Source organism: Canis aureus, chromosome 34 (genome assembly GCF_053574225.1).
Source record: "Canis aureus isolate CA01 chromosome 34, VMU_Caureus_v.1.0, whole genome shotgun sequence".
NCBI lineage: Eukaryota > Metazoa > Chordata > Mammalia > Carnivora > Canidae > Canis > Canis aureus.
The window spans coordinates 9,505,301-9,526,521 of NC_135644.1; the positions used below are offsets into that span (position 1 = coordinate 9,505,301).

At 47.1% G+C, this 21,221-nt stretch overlaps 1 protein-coding gene and 1 long non-coding RNA gene across 9 annotated transcripts in view; one reads left to right on the top strand and one right to left on the bottom strand.

Annotated features, from left to right (window-relative positions):
- PDE11A (phosphodiesterase 11A) overlaps positions 1-20,128 on the top strand; it is a 406,550-nt gene extending 386,422 nt beyond the window's left edge. For 4 of the 7 annotated variants that reach the window (XM_077883001.1, XM_077883003.1, XM_077883002.1 and 1 more), the window contains one exon: positions 19,868-20,118. In XM_077883001.1, coding sequence (XP_077739127.1) covers positions 19,868-20,005 — 138 coding nt within the window. In that variant the 3' untranslated portion in view covers positions 20,006-20,118. Of the gene's footprint in view, positions 1-9,273; positions 9,450-10,184; positions 18,095-19,867 lie in introns of those variants that run through there. The other 3 variants (XR_013371376.1, XR_013371375.1, XM_077882998.1) reach the window with 3 other exon arrangements.
- On the bottom strand, positions 1,412-20,059 carry LOC144304478 (uncharacterized). 2 transcript variants are annotated; one of them, XR_013371382.1, is made up of 2 exons: positions 19,845-20,059; positions 1,412-2,107 (listed from the first exon to the last, which is right to left on the bottom strand). It is a non-coding gene; the product is annotated as an uncharacterized LOC144304478 (long non-coding RNA). The 2 variants fall into 2 exon arrangements; XR_013371383.1 differs by lacking the exon at positions 1,412-2,107 and adding an exon at positions 14,745-14,921.
- Positions 20,129-21,221: the final 1,093 nt, after the last annotated feature.

Below are 21,221 nucleotides of genomic sequence, written 5' to 3' on the forward strand. Positions count from 1 at the left end.
TTAACATATGAGGAAAGTGAAACCTAAAGAAGCTAATGGACATAATTCGAGTGAAGCAGTTAATACAGAATAGAGCCAGAAGTTCAGTCCCAAGTCCTGTCTTCATCTGCTGCTTTTTCTCACCATACTGCTCTGAGGAAGTACAAGGTGCTTCCATTCTGGCCAGGAATGCGTTACCTTTGTAAATCTGCCATTTACAAAACGAAACCCTGAATCCTTCAGAGGGGAGGATACCAGGACCAGAGTAGAGACTCTAGGGAGACCAATTCCTAGAAGACCAAATGGGCTAATGGATTCTGTTTAGCTGGTTACTATAGAAAATTCTCTCAGAAATATGTTAAGCTGTTCTTGACCTAACACTTTCCCTTGCAAAGTGGGTTGACCTTGCCAATAGAAGATGGCAGACTGGCCTCACTAGTATATCTCCCCCTCCTTCTGAGAATTCCATTCACGTAATTATAACGGACGTTTTTAAAAAGTATAAATTTTCGGGATCCCTGGGTGGCGCAGCGGTTTGGCACCTGCCTTTGGCCCAGGGCGCGATCCTGGAGACCCGGGATCGAATCCCACATCGGGCTCCCGGTGCATGGAGCGAGCCTGCTTCTCCCTCTGCCTGTGTCTCTGCCTCTCTCCCTCTCTCTGTGACTATCATAAATAAATTTTAAAAAAATTGTAAAAAAAGTATAAATTTTCTTGGGTATTGAAAAGAGGGTGAAAACTTTTTGAGGAACATCATAGAAAAAAACCTAGATTTCCTTGAACAGACTGTTAGTATAAGTAAGGATGTTAAGGACTCTGCTATGGGCAGCCCGGGTGGCTCAAGCGGTTTAGTGCCGCCTTCGACCCAGGGCGTGATCCTGGAGTCCCGGGATTGAATCCCACATCGGACTCCCTGCATGGAGCCTGCTTCTTGCTCTGCCTGTGTCTCTGCTTCTCTCTCTCCTCTCTGTGTATTCTCAGAAATAAATAAATAAAATATTAAAAAAAAAAAAAAAAAAGGACTCTGCTAGCAAGGACTCAGACGGAAATAAGGATCATGGTAGAGAAAACATATCATCTTCCAGAATACTTGAATCATCAAGAGAAGGTTGTTAGGAGAAGTAAGAATCTCACATTCTCTTCTTTTGGTGCCATTTTATGCTGTTGTCCACACATAAACACAAATTTACCCAGAGACACTAGTTGTATTGTGCTTTGGTCACTTGGCGTAATGTTCTAACGTGTGTCCACATTCCTAACATAATTTTCATGTTATCCTTCAAAACAGCAGCCTGGTGTTCCAGTCAGTTGACTTGTCATAGTTTATTCAGTCATCACCTACTTGCTTTTTCCTTTTTGCTAAAAGAAGTAATTCTGAGGTGAGCACCTTTGTTCAATATTTCAGTGACTTATTCAATACTATTAAGCGTGATTCAAAATAATGAAGTTGTATTTCTTTAATAAAAAGAGAAAACTAAACTCTCAAGGACAACAGAATGTGAGAGGACGTAAGATCTCCCCAGATATTAAAAAATTGGTAAGGAACTAACATCCCAGAACGTCTGCTGACAAAAGTGAGTGGATCTGTCTTTCAAGAGGAGCTCCTGAGGGGCTCGGGACTCGGAACCAAGAGGGGGTATGTTGGTTTTCGAGGGCCGTCTAACACAGTACAACAAACTGGGTGGCTCACACAACAGAAATCTCTTCTCTCATAGTTCTGGAGGCTCCAAGTCCAAAATTGACTCCTTCTGGAGGTTCTGAGAGAGAATCTCTTCCGTGCCTCTCTCACTTAGCTTCTGGTGGTTGCCAGCAATCCCTGGTATTCCTTGGCTTCTGGAAATTGGCGTCACTCCAATTTCTGCCGCTGTCTTCCCATGACATTCTCCCCTGTGTCTGTGTGTCCCCGTGTCTTCAGATGGCCTATCTTATGAGGACGCCGGCCATTGGATTTGGCTCTTCCAATCCACCATGACTTCATCTTAACCTGATTAGATAGATCTGCAAAGATCCTATTTCCAAATTAGGTCCTGTCCCCAGGTACGAGGGGTCAGGACTTCAGCATATCTCTGGGGGGTTGGGGGTGGTGGTGGCACAATTTGATCCACAACAACGAGGTTGAGGCATAAGCCTGGAAACAAACAGAAAGGTCAGAAGTTGGTTAAGCGGAGTCTTGGGAACCTCACTACCTGCTCGGCCAAGGTTCACAGGCCCTGTAGCGGCTGCCAAGCCAGGAAACCAGAGAGCCCTTCCTGCAGAGTGCTCAGCAGGAGGGAGAGGTCGGGGCTGAAATCCAGGGTCCCTGGAACGCCTGGCTGGACCCCAGGTGCCCTCCTCCCCTGCACCCGGGAGGCCAACCGCTGGACGTCCCCAGAAGCAGAAAAGTGGGATTCTTCCGAGAGAGACGGGGGCCTCAGGGAAAAGATCCACATGCACTTGCACTTGGGATGTTCTCAGTGAGAGTCCACTCTCCGCAGGATGATGGCCTCTGCGGCCAGGTCAGAGGTCAGAGGTCAGCACCCGGCCACAGCTTCTGCGGCTCCGGCCCACTGCCTGGATGGCAGGTGACTATGCGACAGAAGGGCCACAGCCTGTTTCAGGAGAGCCTCCAACAGGAAGGAATGGAAGCAAATAAAAACACGGAGGAGGAAAGGAATTCCGAGCACACAGTAAACACAGAAGACCCCCGTAGAAACCCTGATTATCCTCCCCAGACAAACAGGTTATGAAACCAGACCCGGGGCCGGTCATTGTTTTCTAGTTGCCGCATCACGATTCGTGTCCTTCTCTGGGTCCTCTGTCCCCACTCGGACCCTGTCCTCAGCAGCCCCGCCCCAGGCCCCCTTGGGTCCCATCCGCCAACTAAACACGGGGGCGGGGGGGTCTCCCTAAGGCAGGTTGGCCCGTGGGCCCCTCAGCCCCTCCCCGACACCCAAGGGAAGGTCTGAGCCGGGTCCACCTGCCTGTGCTCACCGTCTCCCTCCTCCTCCGTCCACTCGCTCCTGCTGTAACCGGCCACCAGCCCTGTCCCAAACTGCCCCTCCACTGAGGTGACACGCGTGCAGGCTCGCCGGTGCCTTGGCTCGCGCAGCCCTCGCCCGCCCTCGGCCAGCAGACCCTAGGCTTACTTTAGGAACCTGCCCGGATGACAGGCTCCCGGTCTAAAACCTCTGTTTGCCCCCAGGAGGTAGAGACCATGGGGGGGGGGGGGTGCCTCGGCTTTTCCCCATTTGCGCAGTGCACTCACCTGCATCCCTGCATCTCCAGCCCAGCGGACCCCCATTCGGGACCACAGGGCATTAGCCTTTCCATCTTTATTTCACGGCTGAGGGACCAGGGAGGTTTCTACTTGCTCTTCACAATCGCCCCGTGAATCAGGGGGAGTTTCAGCAGAGGAGCCACTGCCTCCGAGAAGCGAAGGGAGGGACAAACTAACAGAACCATAAAATAACCGAAGAGGACAAGTAATTCTCCAACTCTTTGCCTTAATATGTCGTCCATAAGCTTAGGACTAAAGATGCTCTGATGGGCCAAAAACTACAAGGGAAAGAGCAACAGAGACCTACAGAGAAGGACGAGGCTGGGGGAAGGGAAAGGACACTGGGCGCTGAGTGTTTTTACAAGCATCCTCCTTCAAATCCGCCCTCCACACTCATAAAACCTAAAGCTTGCCATCCTTGGATTTTTTTTTTTTTTAAGATTTATTTATTTGAGAGAGAGTGAGAGAGAGCACGAGGGAGAGGGCAGAGAGAGAAAGAGAAGCAGGCTCCCCACCAAGCACAGAGCCAGATGTGGGGCTGGATTCCAGGCCCCTGGGACCATGACCCGAGCTGAAGGCAGCTGTTTAACCACCTGAGCCACCAGGCGCCCCTCCTGGGACTTGTTTTTATGGTGAGCACCCCGGGCTGTAGGCTGGACTGACAGGAGCTCCACTCTGCTCCCTTCGAAGGGTCCTTGGCCTCACAAAGTGACTCTCTTCTTGAAGCAAGGGGAAGGTAGTTTATATCAACCCTTCCAAGAGTCTGAGCCTCCGAGGCCGTGAGGTTTGTGTCGAGGTAAGGCCTGTGCGCACCCCCTCGCAGGTGGCCGCAGAAGCCCCAGCTTTGGAAGCCGAGATCCTCTACACTCTGCCCTTTACTATCTGTGTCTTCTTGGGTAAGACAGAAACGCTCCAGCCTCAGCTTTCACATCTGGAAAAGGGGGATAAATAGCGGTGCCTGGCTTGCTATCACTGAGAGGATTAACTCAGATAATGCCTGGGAAGTCAGACTGGCGCCTGGCACGCAGTAAGTGCTCGGAGTGTCAGCATAGACTCTAACGTCTTAGGGAGCGAGGCGGTTTGGCTGTCCTTATCCAAACTTACAAACACTGGCTACCGAAGCTCAGATGATAATAATAATAATGACTCACATTTACAGAGGGCTTTAACGGACCAGGCCTTAACTTGACACAAACCTCATGGCCTCGGAGGGTCACCATGCACGGGGATAACATGCTGTTGTGATACAAAAATTCTTAAAAAAAAAAAAAAAAAAGATTTTATTTATTTATTCATGAGAGACACACAGAGAGAAGCAGAGACACCGGCAGAGGGAGAAGCAGGCTCCATGCAGGGAGCCCGAAGTGGGACTCGATTCCGGGACCCCAGGATCATGACCTGAGCCGAAGGTAGACACTCAACCACGGAGCCACCCAGGCACCCTGATACGAAGATTCTTGACGAGAAGTGAGTTTGCAAATAATCTGCAGGTTGGGAAAGCTGAACCCTGAAAGGTCACTTGTGACCCAGTTGAATGGTGTGGCAAAGCTGGTTTAGGACCGAGACTCTGGAGCTTCAGTTACGGTTTGTCCCAATGGCACCTGCCATCTATGGGGGAAATCTGAAACATATCACGTCCGCGTTTTCGAAGCTATCGTGAGGGGACGAAACTTGAGAGGGAAGGAGCGCTGCAGCTGTCCCCGAGCAGAAAGCAGCTTGAGCCAGGGAGTTTGTTTTGAAGGCCAGCACGGTGAACCAGGACGCTCGGAGAGCGGGGGAAATGGAATGAAAAGTCAGCAAACAAGGTAGAAAAGACAGCCCTGCGAGGGCCTGAGAAACCGAACAGAAAATCTGAAGGAAGATAAATGGATAATTTAACAGCCATTCAGTTTTTAAGAAAGACAAAGAACCAGCTACATTGCATCAGAAAAGGCCTAGAAATGATGATGGATGGGGCCCTTCACACGAGTGGAGAACACAACAGAATCACAGTTGCCTGCCCAATTCCCAGCTGAGGGCAAATTTGAGGAACTAAATAAGGATATGAGACTGATACGGATTGAAGAGTTTTTCAAAATCTATTTAATGGCCAGGCAGGGGACATTGATCGCTTCTCAGAGGAAACGTTTAGGATCAATGAGGTAGTGGGCCCTTATCTGTGATGTGGGTGGGGGAGTGGGCCGGGGGAGGGGTTATAACATTCGTCGCATAGCGGATACATAACAGCTTCGCCAGTACCGAAATAATTTTCGAATTACAGTGGTGAAACACTGAATTATTTCAATCTCCATAAACTAAGCATTTCTCTTCTTTATCCTTGTATCCGCAGGCCTTCTTTCATTATTAGCATTTAGGTAGGTGACTTGTTACTTAATAATTCTAACACATGATGGAAGATGGCTAGTTCCTTTATCTGTCCACGATAAAATTTTTAAATAAGATATTTTACTGTTAAACAGTTTATACACATCCAGGGAACAGAATTCAAAAGGCACAAAAGTATTAGAGCAAAGTGATCCTTCCTCACACTCCTGTCCCCCAGTCACCTCTCTTGGGGGCCACCATCTTTAACACCCTTCTTGGGCATGCATCTAGAGACAATCTATAGAAAACCATAAATACAGTGGGTTTTTCCATTGTTTTTTTATTTTTTTATTTTTTTTAAAGATTTTATTTATTTATTCATGGAAGACACAGAGAGAGAGAGAGGCAGAGACACAGACCGAGGGAGAAGCAGGCTCCATGCAGGGAGCCTGACATGGGACTCGATCCCGGGTCTACCAGGATCAGGCCCTGGGCTGAAGGCAGCGCTAAACCGCTGAGCCACCCGGGCTGCCCTCCATTGTTTTAAAAAAAAAAAAAAAAAAACATTTTATTTATTCAAAAGAAAGGCAGAGACATAGGCAGAGGCTCCCTGCAGGGAGCCGGATGCGGGACTCGAACCCAGGACCTCAGATCATGACCTGAACCAAAGGCAGACATTCAACCACTGAGCCACCCGGGTGCCCCTACACTGTTTTTTGTTTTTTTTTTAAGATTTTATTTATTTATTCATGATAGACAGGGAGAGAGAGAGAGGGGCAGAGACACAGGCAGAGGGAGAAGCAGGCTCCATGCAGGGAGCCTGATGTGGGACTCGATCCTGGGCCTCCAGGATCATGACCTGAACCAAAGGCAGGAGCTACACCGCTGAGCTACCCAGGGATCCCCCCCACACACACTGTTTTTATACATAATGCTTATATTATACACTGCTTTCTACTACAGCATATACGCAGGTATACACACTCTGCTCATATATATGGGTATGTATGTATTTGCACATAGATATGAGCATAAGTATAGCCCACTCCATACCTTGCTTTAGCACACTTAATATAGTTTTGAGGTTTTCCTTTTCAGCGCCCATACAGCAACAGCCTCCATCTTTTCAAAGTCCATAGGGTATTAGAGTTTAAAGATGAAGAATATAGGATTTAACCAATAATTAATTAATTATTTAGGGACACTGATGGCATTTCTCATAGTTGGCTACTGTTAACCGTGTGCAATAAATATCCTTGTAAATGGATCCTCTACCCACTTTATTTGTAGGTTAAATACTCAGAAGTGGAATTACTGGCCATTTGGCATATGGACATTTGATAACTTGGTAGCTATTGCCAGATTTCCCTCTGTGGAGTGTGAGCCAATTTATATTCTCACCAGCAATATGTGAGATGCCTCTCTCTCCACACCCCTACCAATACACTATGTTATCAGACTTCTTGAATTTTGCCATTATGGTAGTATAAAATTTATCTCATGATAGTTTTTTTTCTCATGATAGTTTTAATTTGCATTCTCCATATCATAAATGAGTCTAATTATATTTTTAGTATAGACTTACTAGGAGCAATTTGTATTTTTTTTCTGTAAATGCTTCATATTTTTGCCATTCCTCTATTAGGCTGGTGGTCTTTTCTTTTTGATTTGTAGGTACTCACTATATATTAAAGAAATAGACCTTTATCTGTGGCAAAAGTGGCAAGTATTTTCCCCAGGTTGTCGTTTATCTTTTCCCTTTGTTTATGCTACACAGAATACATTGATTTTATGTAGTCAAATTCATGACTCCTTTCCTTTGTGGCTTCTGGATTTTTATGTCATACGTAGAATGATTTTTCCATTGCAAAAGGATAAAATTTAAGAATTTTTCTCAGAACATATTTTAGTATTTTATGGGGTTTTTTTCTTGATATTTGTACCTTTGATTCATCTGGTTGTACTTGATTTTGTTAGATGTGAAGTGTGAGGTCAGAATCCAACTTCAGATTCTCAGATGGTTCCTGAGTTTTCCCATCAGGTTTTAACTAGTCCTTTTCCTTAGCATTTAAAAAGTCATCTCTATCATATGCTAAATTTCTTTAAACTTAGTTCTGTTCTTAGTCTACTATTCTGTTCTATCGACCTGTCCACCTCATCACGCTACTTGAAGTCTTTTATAATATATTTTAATGATAAGCCTAATTTCACCTTCAGCATTACTCCCGCAGTATTTTTCTAAGGATTCTTATTTATCTTTCCATGTAAGCTTTAGAATTTAGTTTAAAAACAAACCTAGTTTGTCATTTTATTGGGATGCTTATTTAGTTTTAAATGATCAGTGTTTGGAAGGTAAATTACTGTAAAACTTCCCAACGTTGAAAAATAGGAAATTCTTGCCCACCAGGAAGTTCCTATTCATGAAATTATGATGTTTCCATCCTTAAACTGCACTTCAACAATGTAATAAAAAATATCCAGTGTCTTGGTCCTGCTGCCCCCACAAACTTTTCCCATAAATTTTTAGAAAGTTAGCAATGTAATTAAAGAAGAGCCACAATGATATACCCTCAACCAGGTCTTCAAGTGGACAGACTGGCCTCTTTCTTTGGACAAAGAGAAGGCCAGCTAATGAAGCAACATCTTCCTCATATGCCCAGTGGTATGTGTAAAAGATTCCTTTTCTTGGCTTCTTATCCTTTCTCTCCAAACTCTCACTTTCTTCATTATCTTACAAAATTAAGAAAAAGACAGTTCCTTACCATATGGAGGGAGACCACCAAAATAATAGAGGACTTTTGTCTCAAGGGTCTTGCAGTTTTCATGGATGCTTTGGATCAGGGCCTCTGTAGATGTGGGACACGGCGGGGGGGGGGGGGGGGAGGGGGGAGGTGCATGGGCTTTAGGACTCCTCCCTGTCTCAAACCCGAGCCTATGTGGTACTGAGCATGAGGACCACTGTTAAAGCCTCACAGGAAGTGTTCCATAATCGTTTGCATGGTGCTTACTAAGCAGTTCATCAGTACCAATAACAAGTGTTTTGACTCTTCTCAGATGCTCAAATATAAGCTAAAAACTAGCAGAGCAAACGTTATAGAGTATTCTAGAACCCATTCTTGAAGGCCCCCTAGCACCTTTCTCAGAACACCCTTCATGCCAAGGGCATGGAATTGCAATTCCGTATTTATACAACCCTCTCCCACATAGGCAGCCTGTCCATTCTGTTTGCAGAACCCTAGGACTCAAGGTGCACGAGAAGTACACACACAATGTAGAGCAAACAAATGCCCGTAGCTCAACAAACTGAAAATGTTTAAATGGTCCTTCTTACACATTGAACCTGGCCAAAATCATAGAGCCTAAATATTCCTATAAAATCTCAGATGGCATAATTTTACCGGAAAACATTCTGGTGCATGGAGAGGTGGACTGTTACCATGTGGCTGTGTTTTAGTTACATGTTCCAACCCCCTCTTCTAGGAAGCCCCATTCATCAACGGCTGTGGCTTCTGGGTCAGCAGCCATTCCTTCCAAGTCAGATGTTGCCTACACAGTGAACATGATTGATTAGCTACCCATGTGCTCTAAAAACCCAACCAACAGGATAACCTAGGACAGTATCCTGGAGGGGCTCATTATAACAGAAGAGACGGTTCTCCTTGCTCCCATTTACGTGAGCTGTCTTTGGGCCTGCCTGTTATTTACTACTTAAAACCCTTGTTTTATTTTCCCAGGGCAGGACAGAGTAGATGAGTCACAGATAAAAGATTCATTGTCTACACCTAATGTTTGGGAGCCGGTGTTTCTTCATTATTCAGTGACGCTGTCTCCCTCCTGTGGATTTGTCCTGAAACAGTGTCCCAAGCACCAGAACAAAAGAGTCGCTCCGCTCTCCTGACGCTGCAGTTAGGTGAGACAGACACCTGTCATTACCAGCGTCCCAGTGAGACCCCCTCATGGGAAGATACCACGGGCTTTAGGCAGGCAGGCCCCGACGGACATTCCAGCTCATTCCCTGGTATTTTAACCATGCCCACTTTGGATCATTTAACTTCATTTCCCCCAATCTAAGGTTCCTTATCTGTCAAAACGGGAACAACAATACCAATCTCCCAGCACCGTTGTGCAGTGTAACCAGCTCACATAGGGAGAGGTCTTCGAGGGAGCCTGGAACATGGGACACATTCAGTCCTCAGTTCATTTTGGCAAGACGGGTTTTCCTGTCTATCACAGCCGGCGGCTGGCAGCCCACAGAATAGATTCCGCCCCCAGACATGTTTTATTTAGTTGAACACTGTTTTTAAAACTGTAAAATGTCCAGTTTGCCATAGGCCCCGCCACTCTCAGCTGTCCGTGCAGCCTATTTCGTTCATTAACTAACTGCACTGTCCCCTGTAGACATTTGAGGTTAAGACTCTTGCCCTATATAATGGAAATAACAACCTTAGGAGACTAAAATTCCTGCCTCATTAATTCAGAATGTTAATGTCATTTGTAAATATCCTTTTCCACAGAGCAATCCCTTGAGCGTATGAATACAGTACGCAAAACAAGTAACCTGAGAGGTCAGGAAGGGAATGGAAATGGAGGAGAGAGGGAGAGAAAGAAGGCTGCTATTGAGCACGGTGGCATTTCACTTTTACAGGGACCTGCTTCACATCTTGGAAAGAAAAGGATCTCTCTAAGTTATTACTAGTACTATAATCAGCTTCCAGGATATTAGACATCGCTGCTACAAACATCAGTGCTATAACTTGGCCAGACATGCCCTTAGGATTCTGGTTATAGATCTGAAGCATTCCTACATTGGATCCTAATGGGCTCCTGTGCCCTCATAAGAGGCATTACCTCCGTGGCTTTCTCATCTTTACTGCTTTTTGGGTGACTAACTGGCTCCAATTTACAACTGGCTCCATTTACATCTTACCGTCTCAAATATCACTAAAAATTTTCAGAAAGAACGGACGATATTTTTTTGGCATTTGCAAAATTTGGACACAGCCAATCTGCTACTGCTGAGTAGTAACTGATCTACGAAGGAGCTATCACATACATAGAAAAAGAGTTTACTCAAACAGAGAAAGCATCTCACCCGATACGACAAACATGGAGTAATAGTGGATTCCCAGTAAGGAGAAGGTAACAGTCAGTCGCTATTTGTCCTTTCTCCCAGAGCTCACCTAGCCCCGCAGGGAAAATCCAGGCTATGTGGATGTTGACCCCCGACTCCTCTGAGTCATCTTCCTTCCTTGGAAGCTGAAACCCCATAGGCCTGATGACTTCGCCACCTGAGGGAGTTGGCATACACTGTTAGTCTTTTCTGAGTCCCCATAACCTGGCAGGCTAACAATGAGCAACCTTTTAAAGGGTCGGTTTGGCAGACTCCCGGGGTTCAAAGAGGAGAGAGAGAACTGCTTAGCTGGTCTCTGCCCAGGGAGTGTCAGCAGCAACTTTGTGTGCTGAGGAAGCTGAAACTTCCTTGTGCCAGCCACCAGTTCAAAATCTGGTAAGAGGTTCCAATCTCAAGTAATTCTGGGGGTGACAGAGAAAAATAAGTGACAACAGCCAAAGACTACTTGGAGCTCAGAAAACTCACTCAAATTAGTCTGAGCAGAAATGGGAATTGATTGGCTCAGGTAACTGGGGAGCGGAGAGGCACAGCTGGTTGGGTGGCATAGAGCTAGAGCCAGGGCATTTGAAGGAAACCATAGACGTGTCCCCTTTTCTCTGCCTCCGATGTATGTTTTGGCTTCATTCTCTACCGGGCTTTCCTCACGCGTCCTGGCAGCTCTAATGTCATGAGTCTATTATAGGTTTTATCACAGCAAAAGAAACATGAAAAGGAAAACCTCATTTCCAGCAGTTCTAGGTTGCCTTGGCCTGAGCCACAGCCCCACTCCTATACCAATCGCTGGGACACTCTTGTTGGTCAGGCCTGAAGTGCATACCTACTCAGAGCACATGGAATGGGTTCTATTAGCAGAGGAACAGTAAAGGGACAGTGTATCACTTCTGCTGTCTCTTACAGTTCCCTCATAACCCACTGGCATAAGAAGTTAACTCATAATTCCCCGAAACAAGTAATCAGCTGGAATTCTTGGACACTTGCACGGTGTGACAGAAAGTAGAGAGACCTACAGCATGACATCCATTCTCTCCATTAGGGCTGCTAGTAACAGCGATCTGAAATCATAAAAGCCTAAACAAACTAGAGATTTCTTTTTCTGTCTGATTCAAAACATATCCAGAGAAATCCACTCTGTACTGCTATGGTAAGGTAGTTCCATAGCCACCAAAGACCCAGGCTCTGTTTATCTTTCCTTAGCACATGGCTGCCATATTCAAGATCGCCTCATCATCACAAAGTGGCCACTGTAGCTCCAGCCATCATGTTACTATTCCAGCACCAAGGAGATAAGACCAAGATGTCTTCCAGCTGAATAAACTCCCATAATAAACTAAGCTCGGGGGAGGCTAAAAATGCATATTGGGAAGGCAACTAGCCATCTCTGTTAGATTGGAGAGTCCCGGCAGAGTAGATGCCTCTGTCCCCAAACGGGACGGGAGTCCTAAGGCTGTCGTGCCCTTTGAACTCCATGGCATCCTAGCCTGGGAAGAAGCCAGTAGTACGCGGTGCCCGGCGTAGTTCTGTGTTGTAACATAGGTAGATGGTTATCATTAACTCTCTGACTTTGGCGAATTACACACTTAAGATTTATTTTAAGGCTGGTCTCTTTAATGTGAATGTTTAAAAACATTTATTCAAAGAAGTCTTGGCTGGCTTCTGTGCTCCCCATTATTGTTTGAGTATTTGTTTTTCGAAGCAAGTTTTAAGATCTGCTGGAAGCCTCCTGTGGTAGTTAATATATTATCTTAAGCAATTTAATGCAAATTAATTTTTACACAACCTTGAGTTTCAAAGGCCATTGAACTGGGGAGAGAAAGAGTGAGGTTTAGGAGGAATCTGTTTGTGCCTCCCATCTGGACCCCACAGCCAGCTCCATCTGCTCTCACATGTCGTAACTAACACTTCGGCTACTCCCCTGCCAAACACACACACCATGTGGAGTTCGGCTCTTTTTTTTTTTTTTCCTTAGGAAAATGTTAGAAAGATACATAGCAAGATGTGAATTTCAGGCTTTCTAGAAAACTTGATGGGATTATTTGGGCATTTCAAAATTCTGCTTTTGTACCATGACCCAAGTTTTCCATTGGCTTGTATGGGTTATTTTGTTTTTTCTCTTTTGTTTCTGGCTTCCATTCTCTTTTAATGCCACAATTCTCTTTTTCTGGTGGAGTCTTCCAGCACGTGCATATCACACGGGAGCCACTGAAAGGCTCAGGGCAGAGAGTGGTGAGCTGGGACCTGTGGCTACGAGGTGGATAGTCGGGGGGGAGGGGAGGCCAGCACCCCCCGTGGGAGAGGAGCAGGTTAGAGCAGTTGAGAAGATGACGGTAATCTAAACCAGGGTTGTGGACGTGGCAAGAAACTGACACACAAGGACACTTGGGAAGCGGGACTGACGGAACCTGGTGATGGTTTGAATGTGGGGGGAGCAGGAGATGTCATGGGTGACTCAGAGGTTTCGGGGCTCAACAGGTAGGCGGAGGTGATAATGCTCAGTTCCCTGAGAGTAAACTGAAGGAGGAGGGTTTGGAGGAAGGTGACAAGTTCAGCTCTGGACCAGCCGGTCGCTGTCCCTGGCCTTTATGGGGCGACATACGAGTGGAAGGCTGGCAAGCCGACGTGCTTCTTAGCCAACTGCAGCACTGCCGCCTGGCGTGCAAAATTCAGGAACATGGTGCTTGAATCAGGAATAATGTTAACCTTTGGGAACCAAGAAATGAAACAGTCCAACAATTTAAAAGTCTGGATTTGGAACACCTGGGTGGCTCGGCAGTTGAGCACCTGCCTTTGGCTCAGGGCGTGATCCTGGGGTCCTGGGATCGAGTCCTGCATGGGGCTCCCTGCGTGGAGCCTGCTTCCCCCTCTGCCTGTGTCTCTGCCTCCCTCTCTCTGTCTCTCGTAAATAAATAAATACAACCTTTTAAAAAGTAAGTAAAATAAAAGTTTGGATTTGCTCCCACAGTTGGCCACTTCCCTCTGAAGGCACACACCTTAAGGAGAAGCCTCCTTTGTTCCCCCAGAGATACTCTGGCCTGTCCCAGGAGTTCAGGGGAGTCTCAGGGCCTGCCGCGCTTGCATGCTCCTTGCCCCTCCCGTGGAAGGTCTGAGCAGAGGTGACACCAGCTGGTCCTGTCATCAGTGCTTTTCTATTTCAAGATACCAACCTTCAAATGGGCTTCTTGACATTTTCACTCAGCAAGTAAATAGTCATGGTAGTGAAGTAATCATAACTTCCCAACGGGGATATTGCTTCAAACAGATAGTGGAGATGGGCTCCAAGTCTGATTTTATTTTTTTTTTCCCAAGTCTGATTTTATAGTTTATCCAAAAATTGATATTAAATACTTTTTTTTTAAGATTTTACTTATTTATTTGAGAGAGAGAGCAAGCGAGCACAAGCAGGGGGAGCAGCAGAAGGAGAGGGAGAAGCAGGCCCCACTGAGTGGGGAGCCCCATGCAGGGCTTGATCCCAGGACCCTGGGATCATGACCTGAGCCAAAGAGAGACACTTAACCCTCCCAGCCACCCAGGCGCCCCAAAGAAATACTCTAAATTCATTCTTTTCTACCATGTGTTGTACCTCTTAGTTTCTGAATATTTCTCTTGGGTAAGGTGGGAGTGGGGAAAGGCAGAAAATAGTGTCTTATTGCCAGCACTCTGGAAATACACAATTCAACCATAGGAAGTAAAAACCACCTTCTCTTTTCGGCCTTTTAGTTTATTTTTTAAAAGATTTTATTAATTTATGCATGAGAGACAGAGAGAGAGAGAGAGGCAGAGACACAGGCAGAGGGAGAAGCAGGCCCCATGCAGGGACCCCGACGTGGGACTCGATCCCGGGTCTCCAGGATCAGGCCCTGGGCTGAAGGCAGGCGCTAAACCCCTGAGCCACCCGGGCTGCCCTCTTTTCGGCCTTTTAAAAAAATAAATGAATAGCCAGCTCAGATAACTCCCCCAAAGTTTTGAAAAGGTTGGACATTTTTAAGTTCAAAGACAAATGTGGTTTTAATTTGCTGGTGCTCCTTTATGCCCCCTTCCAACAACAGAGGAGAGAAGTAATGACTTTTTCTACGAACATGGCTTTCTCTTTGTTTATTCCCTTGTCCCACATCTGCCCCATGGATCCAGCAGTTGAAGTCCAAGAAGTGATTGCGGTCAGCTAATAAGCACACACTGGGCCAGATGATAGCAGATGTGGATCATGATAGCAGGGAGAGAGCAGGGCCAGACTCTGACTCCTCGCAGCTTGGCGAACTGATAAAAAAAACATGGTCTCAGGAATAATGGTAATAAGAGAGAATCCTATATTCATTTCCCAAGAGGGTCATTCCGGCATTGTTTTTATAGCAGGATTCTATAGCAGGTCACGACGTCCTGACCCCACTGACAGCCACTGGCAGCAGCTGTCGGAGCCGTACCCTCTCCTCCTGCCCCTGCTCTGTGGGCAAAGCAGAGGAAAGGCTCTCGGTCCCCAGGGTCACTGCGGGAGGAGCTGGAGACGCAAAGATGAAAGGCCTTGTTTCCACTCTCCGTGGGAGCCCATGGGATAGTACCCCAAGCAGAGCTGTTTAGAACCAGGGATGAGGGACCTCTAACTGCCGGCCGTGATAAAGCGACAGGGGAGAAAGCATGAAACCACAGTGTGGTTGAAACAGTCAGTGTGCAGCACAATATGGGGATTCCGGAGAGAGGGGAGCAAATGAGGTGAGCCCTACAACTGTCTTAGCTAACTACGAGACAGCTTCCACGAAGGGAAACACGGGCAGAGCCCCAGCGGTCTCACTGAGCGGGGGTCTGGGGAGGCCAAGCAGGCTGGAGGTCCCAGGGCAGAGGACCAGAGAAGAGGCAGCTACCAGAGAGAGAGAGAGAGCGAGAGAGCGAGCGTGTGCGCTCCAGAGATCTGCAGCGTGAGCTCCAGTGCTGTTCACCACATGCATATGGGGCCCTGGTCAGGCTGAGGAACAAGTACAACAATCCCCAGAGCTCACATAGGCTGGGGAACAATCCATGCTCCTGCCAGCCAGAATATTAAAGAGAAACCTTGAAACATCGGAGGAACCGTGTGTACAGTTCCTTTATGTTGTCTCAGTAGTGGACCCAAATCAACCCCAGACTAAAGGCTGCTCTGGACCAACCTAGCAAAGCTGAAAAGCAAGCCTCAAAAGGACCAGACTATTTCCAAGTAGCCTAGCTGCATCCCAGAACAAGACTGAAAAACGTTTAAAGAAATGCCAAAATAAATAGATGAACAAGTAAAAATCCAGCATGCAACAGCATCCGATTCACAATGGCTGATATCCAGTCAAGAATTACCAAGCATGCAAACAAGCAAGAAAACCTGGCCCAAAATAATGAGAAAAAATGAATCAGTCAGTATAGACTCAGAAATAATATAGATCATAGAATTGACAGAGAAGGACATGAAGACATTTATGTCTTATATGTTCAAAAGGATAGAGAAAAGATCAAGCATGATAAGCAGAGTCATGGAAGATATAAAAATCATCCAAATCAAACTTCTAGGAATGAAAACTACAACTTTTCAGAGGAAAATGACAATAGAGTGCATTCACAGCAGATTAAGGTCTGCAGAAGAAACTCTCAGGGTCATAGCAGTCGAAAATTAGAATTTGGTCCCTCTCCTCTCCCTATACTTCAAGTGCTAATTTCTACACAGTACATTTGGGCTCGCTCAAGCATCATAATGATGTTGTTCCACAAAGTTTTGATTTCACTCCGTCTCTAAAACATACAAAATGGTAGAGGAATCAACTTAATTATGCACATACACATACATACATTGTCTAGAGTGCATTATATGTATACATATACATGTTATATGCATACATATATATGTATATATTTATATATATATGCTTACACATGCATAAAAGGTTTCTTGAAGGATACCCAAGAAATCAATAACTTTGGTTGCCTCTAGGGAAAGAAACTAAGTGTCTGAGGCAGGCGTGAAGGGAGATTTTACATTGTACCTCTTTTGCCCTTCATATCCATTGGACTATGTGAACCTATTATTTATTCAAAACATAAATAAATGGGGCAGCCCTAGTGGTGCAGCGGTTTAGCACCGCCTGCAGCCCGGGGTGTGATCCTGGAGACCCGGGATCGAGTCCCACGTCGGGCTCCCTGCATGGAGCCTGCTTCTCCCTCGGTCTATGTCTCTGCCTCTCTCTCTCTCTCTCTGTGTCTCTATAAATAAATAAATAAATAAATAAATAAATAAATAAATAAATAAATAAATATCTAAAAAAAAAAAAAACCATAAATAAAGTGTGGAATAAACCGTACCTGCTGGTCAAGGGGACTCAGCCACAGAGTGAATGGAACCAGGAAGGAAGTGGGGTCCTGTGACCACTTGGATGACTAGATGCCCAGGGCTGTGTTCCGGAGAGGGCACGTACCAAGGTGCTATCTGTGGTGGACCTGGCAGGATCTGGGAGCCCCCGTGATAGCCATACAGTTGCCCCAAGAGATAATAAGCAGCACATCCCAAGTTGGGTTTTTTGGTCAGTCCCAACCCTGACCTACGTACGCCTGCAACAGCACACGAGGCATCAGTCCCACGCTGCTCAAGTAGATTCCGGCTTCGAGGCCCATTAGGTAGACATTACGAGGATATAGATTTCAGCTCCAGATAAGGAACGACATTCTAAAATCAGAACAACCCAGGAGTTCATCGCCTCTGGACACGTTTAAAACACGTTGTAGTTTTCATTGAGTTCCGTTGCATTTATACGGAGAGTGACTAGACAGGTGATAACTTCCCCTTCTCTTTTGCTAAGTGAAGAGCAAGTCAAACAAGACTCGTGAACAAGTAGCATTTGCACAGAACTCATCAGGTGTCACTGATGAGAAGCTTTTAGGCATATCCATATCTTTCTAAATAGCGTGAGCAATTATCTTACTGACAGCACAGGATGGGATTTTTGCTTCCTTTACCTAGACCCGGCACCTGCCAGAGGAAAACGATATTCTAATACGGCAATTCCGTGTTTAATTAAAGAGAATATGAAACAAAGAGAAGGAATTCTGAGAAATATGTACCGCACCCCTCCACACCCCCAGAAAGTTTTTTTTTATTCACCACAAAGGTAGCAAGAGGGAGAACAAAGAGCTAGATAAAGGAAAGAAATCTCTGTTTGGGACTAAGCCAAATAAACTTAAATGGTTTAAGGAATAAATTGGTGGAGTAATTCGAATCATGGGCAGGTGCTATGAATGTAATTTAGTAAATGCTCGGGAACCTGCCAAAGAAGAGAAAAATGTGTTGCTTTTGAGATCATTTCCCAGCAGCTTCATAAAAGAAAACTGATTACAGGAATTTAATAAGTAAAACAGAGCCAGAAATATAGTAATCAAATGAGTTTTTAATTACATTTCAGGCAGAAAAAAATTCCAATTTGTGCTCCTGGGATTAAAAAAAAAAATAAGTTCTAGAGAAATGCTTTTGTAGCAGGAAAATAACATAAACACTAATTTCCATAGGAATTATAGTAGTCAGTTTAATTAAAAGGCTTGATCAGAGTGAAAAGGAGCCAGTGCCAAACTATACTAAATAAAACCGTGGCATCGTTGCTACCCCACATGGTTGTCCAAATAAAAACATTGTGTATGGAGCAGAAAGCAGTAACCTGCATTTTTCTCGTGAAAATAAAGGGGATTTTGATCACTACCTGAGTTATTATGTTGCTATGTTTTGTTTTCATATGGAATAGCTAATAAATCTGGTTTAAAATTAAATGCTGGTTGGTGTGATAAATACCACTTTTAAGAGAGAGAATATGCTCCGTTTAAGAGCCATCAGTGTGAGGGGACACCACTTTAGCCAAGTTGGCGGGCTCACGGCTCAGTAGGATCCCTGGTCACTTCTGGGCTTTTCAACACCCGCTTAACTAACATCTCGTTGCATTTAAGTCATATCCTTTCATACTCTGGAGTGAGGGTTATTTGAGGGGATAAATCAGGTCTCACCGGTGATCTGCACTCTACCCTCCACACGAAGGCCTGTTCTTTGTGCTGGGAGGCTTTGCTGTTGAGCAGCCTCTAACCACAAGTCCTGCGTGGAGAAGGCTGTTCAGGAGGTAGGCTGAAATTGCAGTGGATTTGGGGTGAATGGGACACACCTGCAAGGTGTCTACACGGAGGGGGGGTATGTTTGGCTACAGAACGCAGACCCAAGGCATGAAGTGGGCCGACTCCCTTTCCATGGGCTAACACCGCCACAGCTCCATGGTCCCTGCTCTATTCATTACTGGGTTCCATGACAGAGGCCACCCAGGTTTTATAAGGCTGGAAGTGTATGCCATTAGAGAGTAGGGGACTCTGTTTTTTTAAATAACAAAATTAAGTAAAAGAGAAAATATTTAGGAGAGTCCTGCAAGTAGGGCGTGGAATCCTTCATTAGCCTCATGGTGAGCTGCCTCACCTGCACCCCCTCTTCCCTCCTCCCCTGGCTGCAGCCTGGCCCCTTCCTGCCCACTGCCTTCCCTCGGGCCCATCTCCCTATGTGTTCACATCCCCATCTGTACATTTAGCACAGCTCAGCTCCCCCATCTTTGGTGTGAAAAATGAACACCTCTCGGGATGTTAACAAGCCTTATTCAGGTGAGTCCACCCGGAACCATCCGTGGTGGACAGATGTAGCTTGGTAAAAACTTAACCTCGTGGTTTATTGGGGGGGGCACCTGGGTGGCTCCGTGGTTGAGCATCTGCCTTTGGCTCAGGTCATTATCCTGGGGTCCTGGGATCGAATCCCGCATCAGGGTGTCTGCTTCTCTGTGTCTCTCATGAATAAATAAAATCTCAAAAATAAAAAGTTCATGGTCTATTGGGATGTGGAGGTCTCCACGGTGGGCAACAATATACACACTCATAGGTGGAGCTGGATATTCTGTGCCCTACGTGTCCCAGATTTGTGTGATGTGGATTGAACACAGGGTCACCAGCTACCTGGCCGCCCCCGGGGGCGGGACGCAGCCGCCGTCTCACTCCGTCTTCCCCGCGGGTCCCCGGGAGGAGCCCGTCGGCCCGGACAGCCCTGGCGGCCCGCTCCCCCGGCTCCCCCGGCTCCCCCGGCTCCCCCCCCGCTCCCCCCCTCCCCCCGCTCTCCCCGCTCCCCCGCTCCCCCGCCCCGGGGAGGCCCGGCCTCTGCTCCACCTGTTTCCTTTTGTTTGCTCCAGGCCTTGGTGAAGGTCAACGCGAAGCTGAAGCCCATGCTGGACTCGGTGGCGGCGAACCGCGGCCAGTGGGAAGCGCTGCACCGGGAGGGGCTGCGGGCGGCCGCCCCGCCCCCCTCCCCCGCCGCCCCCCGGCCCTGAGGCTCCCGCGTCGCCCCCGGCTCCTGCGGCTGCGGGCGGGCACGGAGGGGGGCGGGGGGGGCAGCAGGGGCGGGGGCAGCGCGCCCGGCCCCCCTCCGCCCCCCTCCACTCCCCCTACCCCCGGGCCCGGCTCGCCCCGCCCAGCGCCCCGGGGCTGCGGGGGGCGAGGCCGAGACCCGGCGCCGGGACGACGAGCCGGTCCTGCAGCCCCTCGGCCGCCCCGGGAGCCCCCGCAGCCCCCGCCCCCCGCATCCAGCCGGAGCTACGCGGGCCGCGGGCCGGGAGGCCGTCTGTGCCCTGCAGAGGTATCTTCTCTTGTATCCTAGAGCTTCTAAGGACGGAGCAGAGCCTTCAGAATCGCCTGAGACAGAAACCCTAGTATCCTCACAAGTACCAGTCATTCCTAGGTCTCCCCGCAAAAGGCCCACAGTAGGGAGACCGCAGACGCGTTTCTGTGACTGGCGTTGATCCGTTTGTGACACTGCAATTGGGGTCCCCCTTCCCAGTTTTTTAAAGACTGAACCTTGGCTGTAGACCAAGTCTTCTCCCAGGAGGAATGGGTTACTAGACCTTCATTAAAGGAGGCGTGAAAGGAGGCCCACAGCCGGCTTTACCACCAGTGACACAGCACTTGGGAGCTACTCCCAACGGCAGGGGCCTCCCGGGGACACAGCAGAAGCACCGAGACCTGGAGTCCTCTTAGGGATAAGATTTTGTACACCACTTAAGGTTCCCACCCAAACCAACCTAAAACCCAATGCAGTGGCCCCCAATGTTTGATTTTTCCTTAAGTATAGGAAACAATAGTCTGGCCAGAGGACAAATATTCTCCGGCAAGCTTGGTTTCTAACAAGAATAAACTGTATTAGATTGATGCAGTGACTACAGAACCGCCTTGCTCCCCATTTTACATGAGAGATTGAGGCCGTGGTTTGACTCGTCCAAAGAACACTGGACTAGAAGCTACACTTCCCACCCTGGCTCTGGCACGACTGATAGCGTGACTTTGGACAAGTCACCTAACTCCTCCCGGCCTGCTGAATGACATTACGTTAGGACAAGATTTTCAAACATATTTGAACCTTAGAACTCTTTGTGCAAATAGATCTTACAAGGGATGTCCAAGATATAAACATCTAAAAGCTAAAAATTCGCTGTTTGAAGCCAAGCTTGGGGGGGCAGGTCCAGAACCCTTCTAAATTCTCCTCTCGTTGGT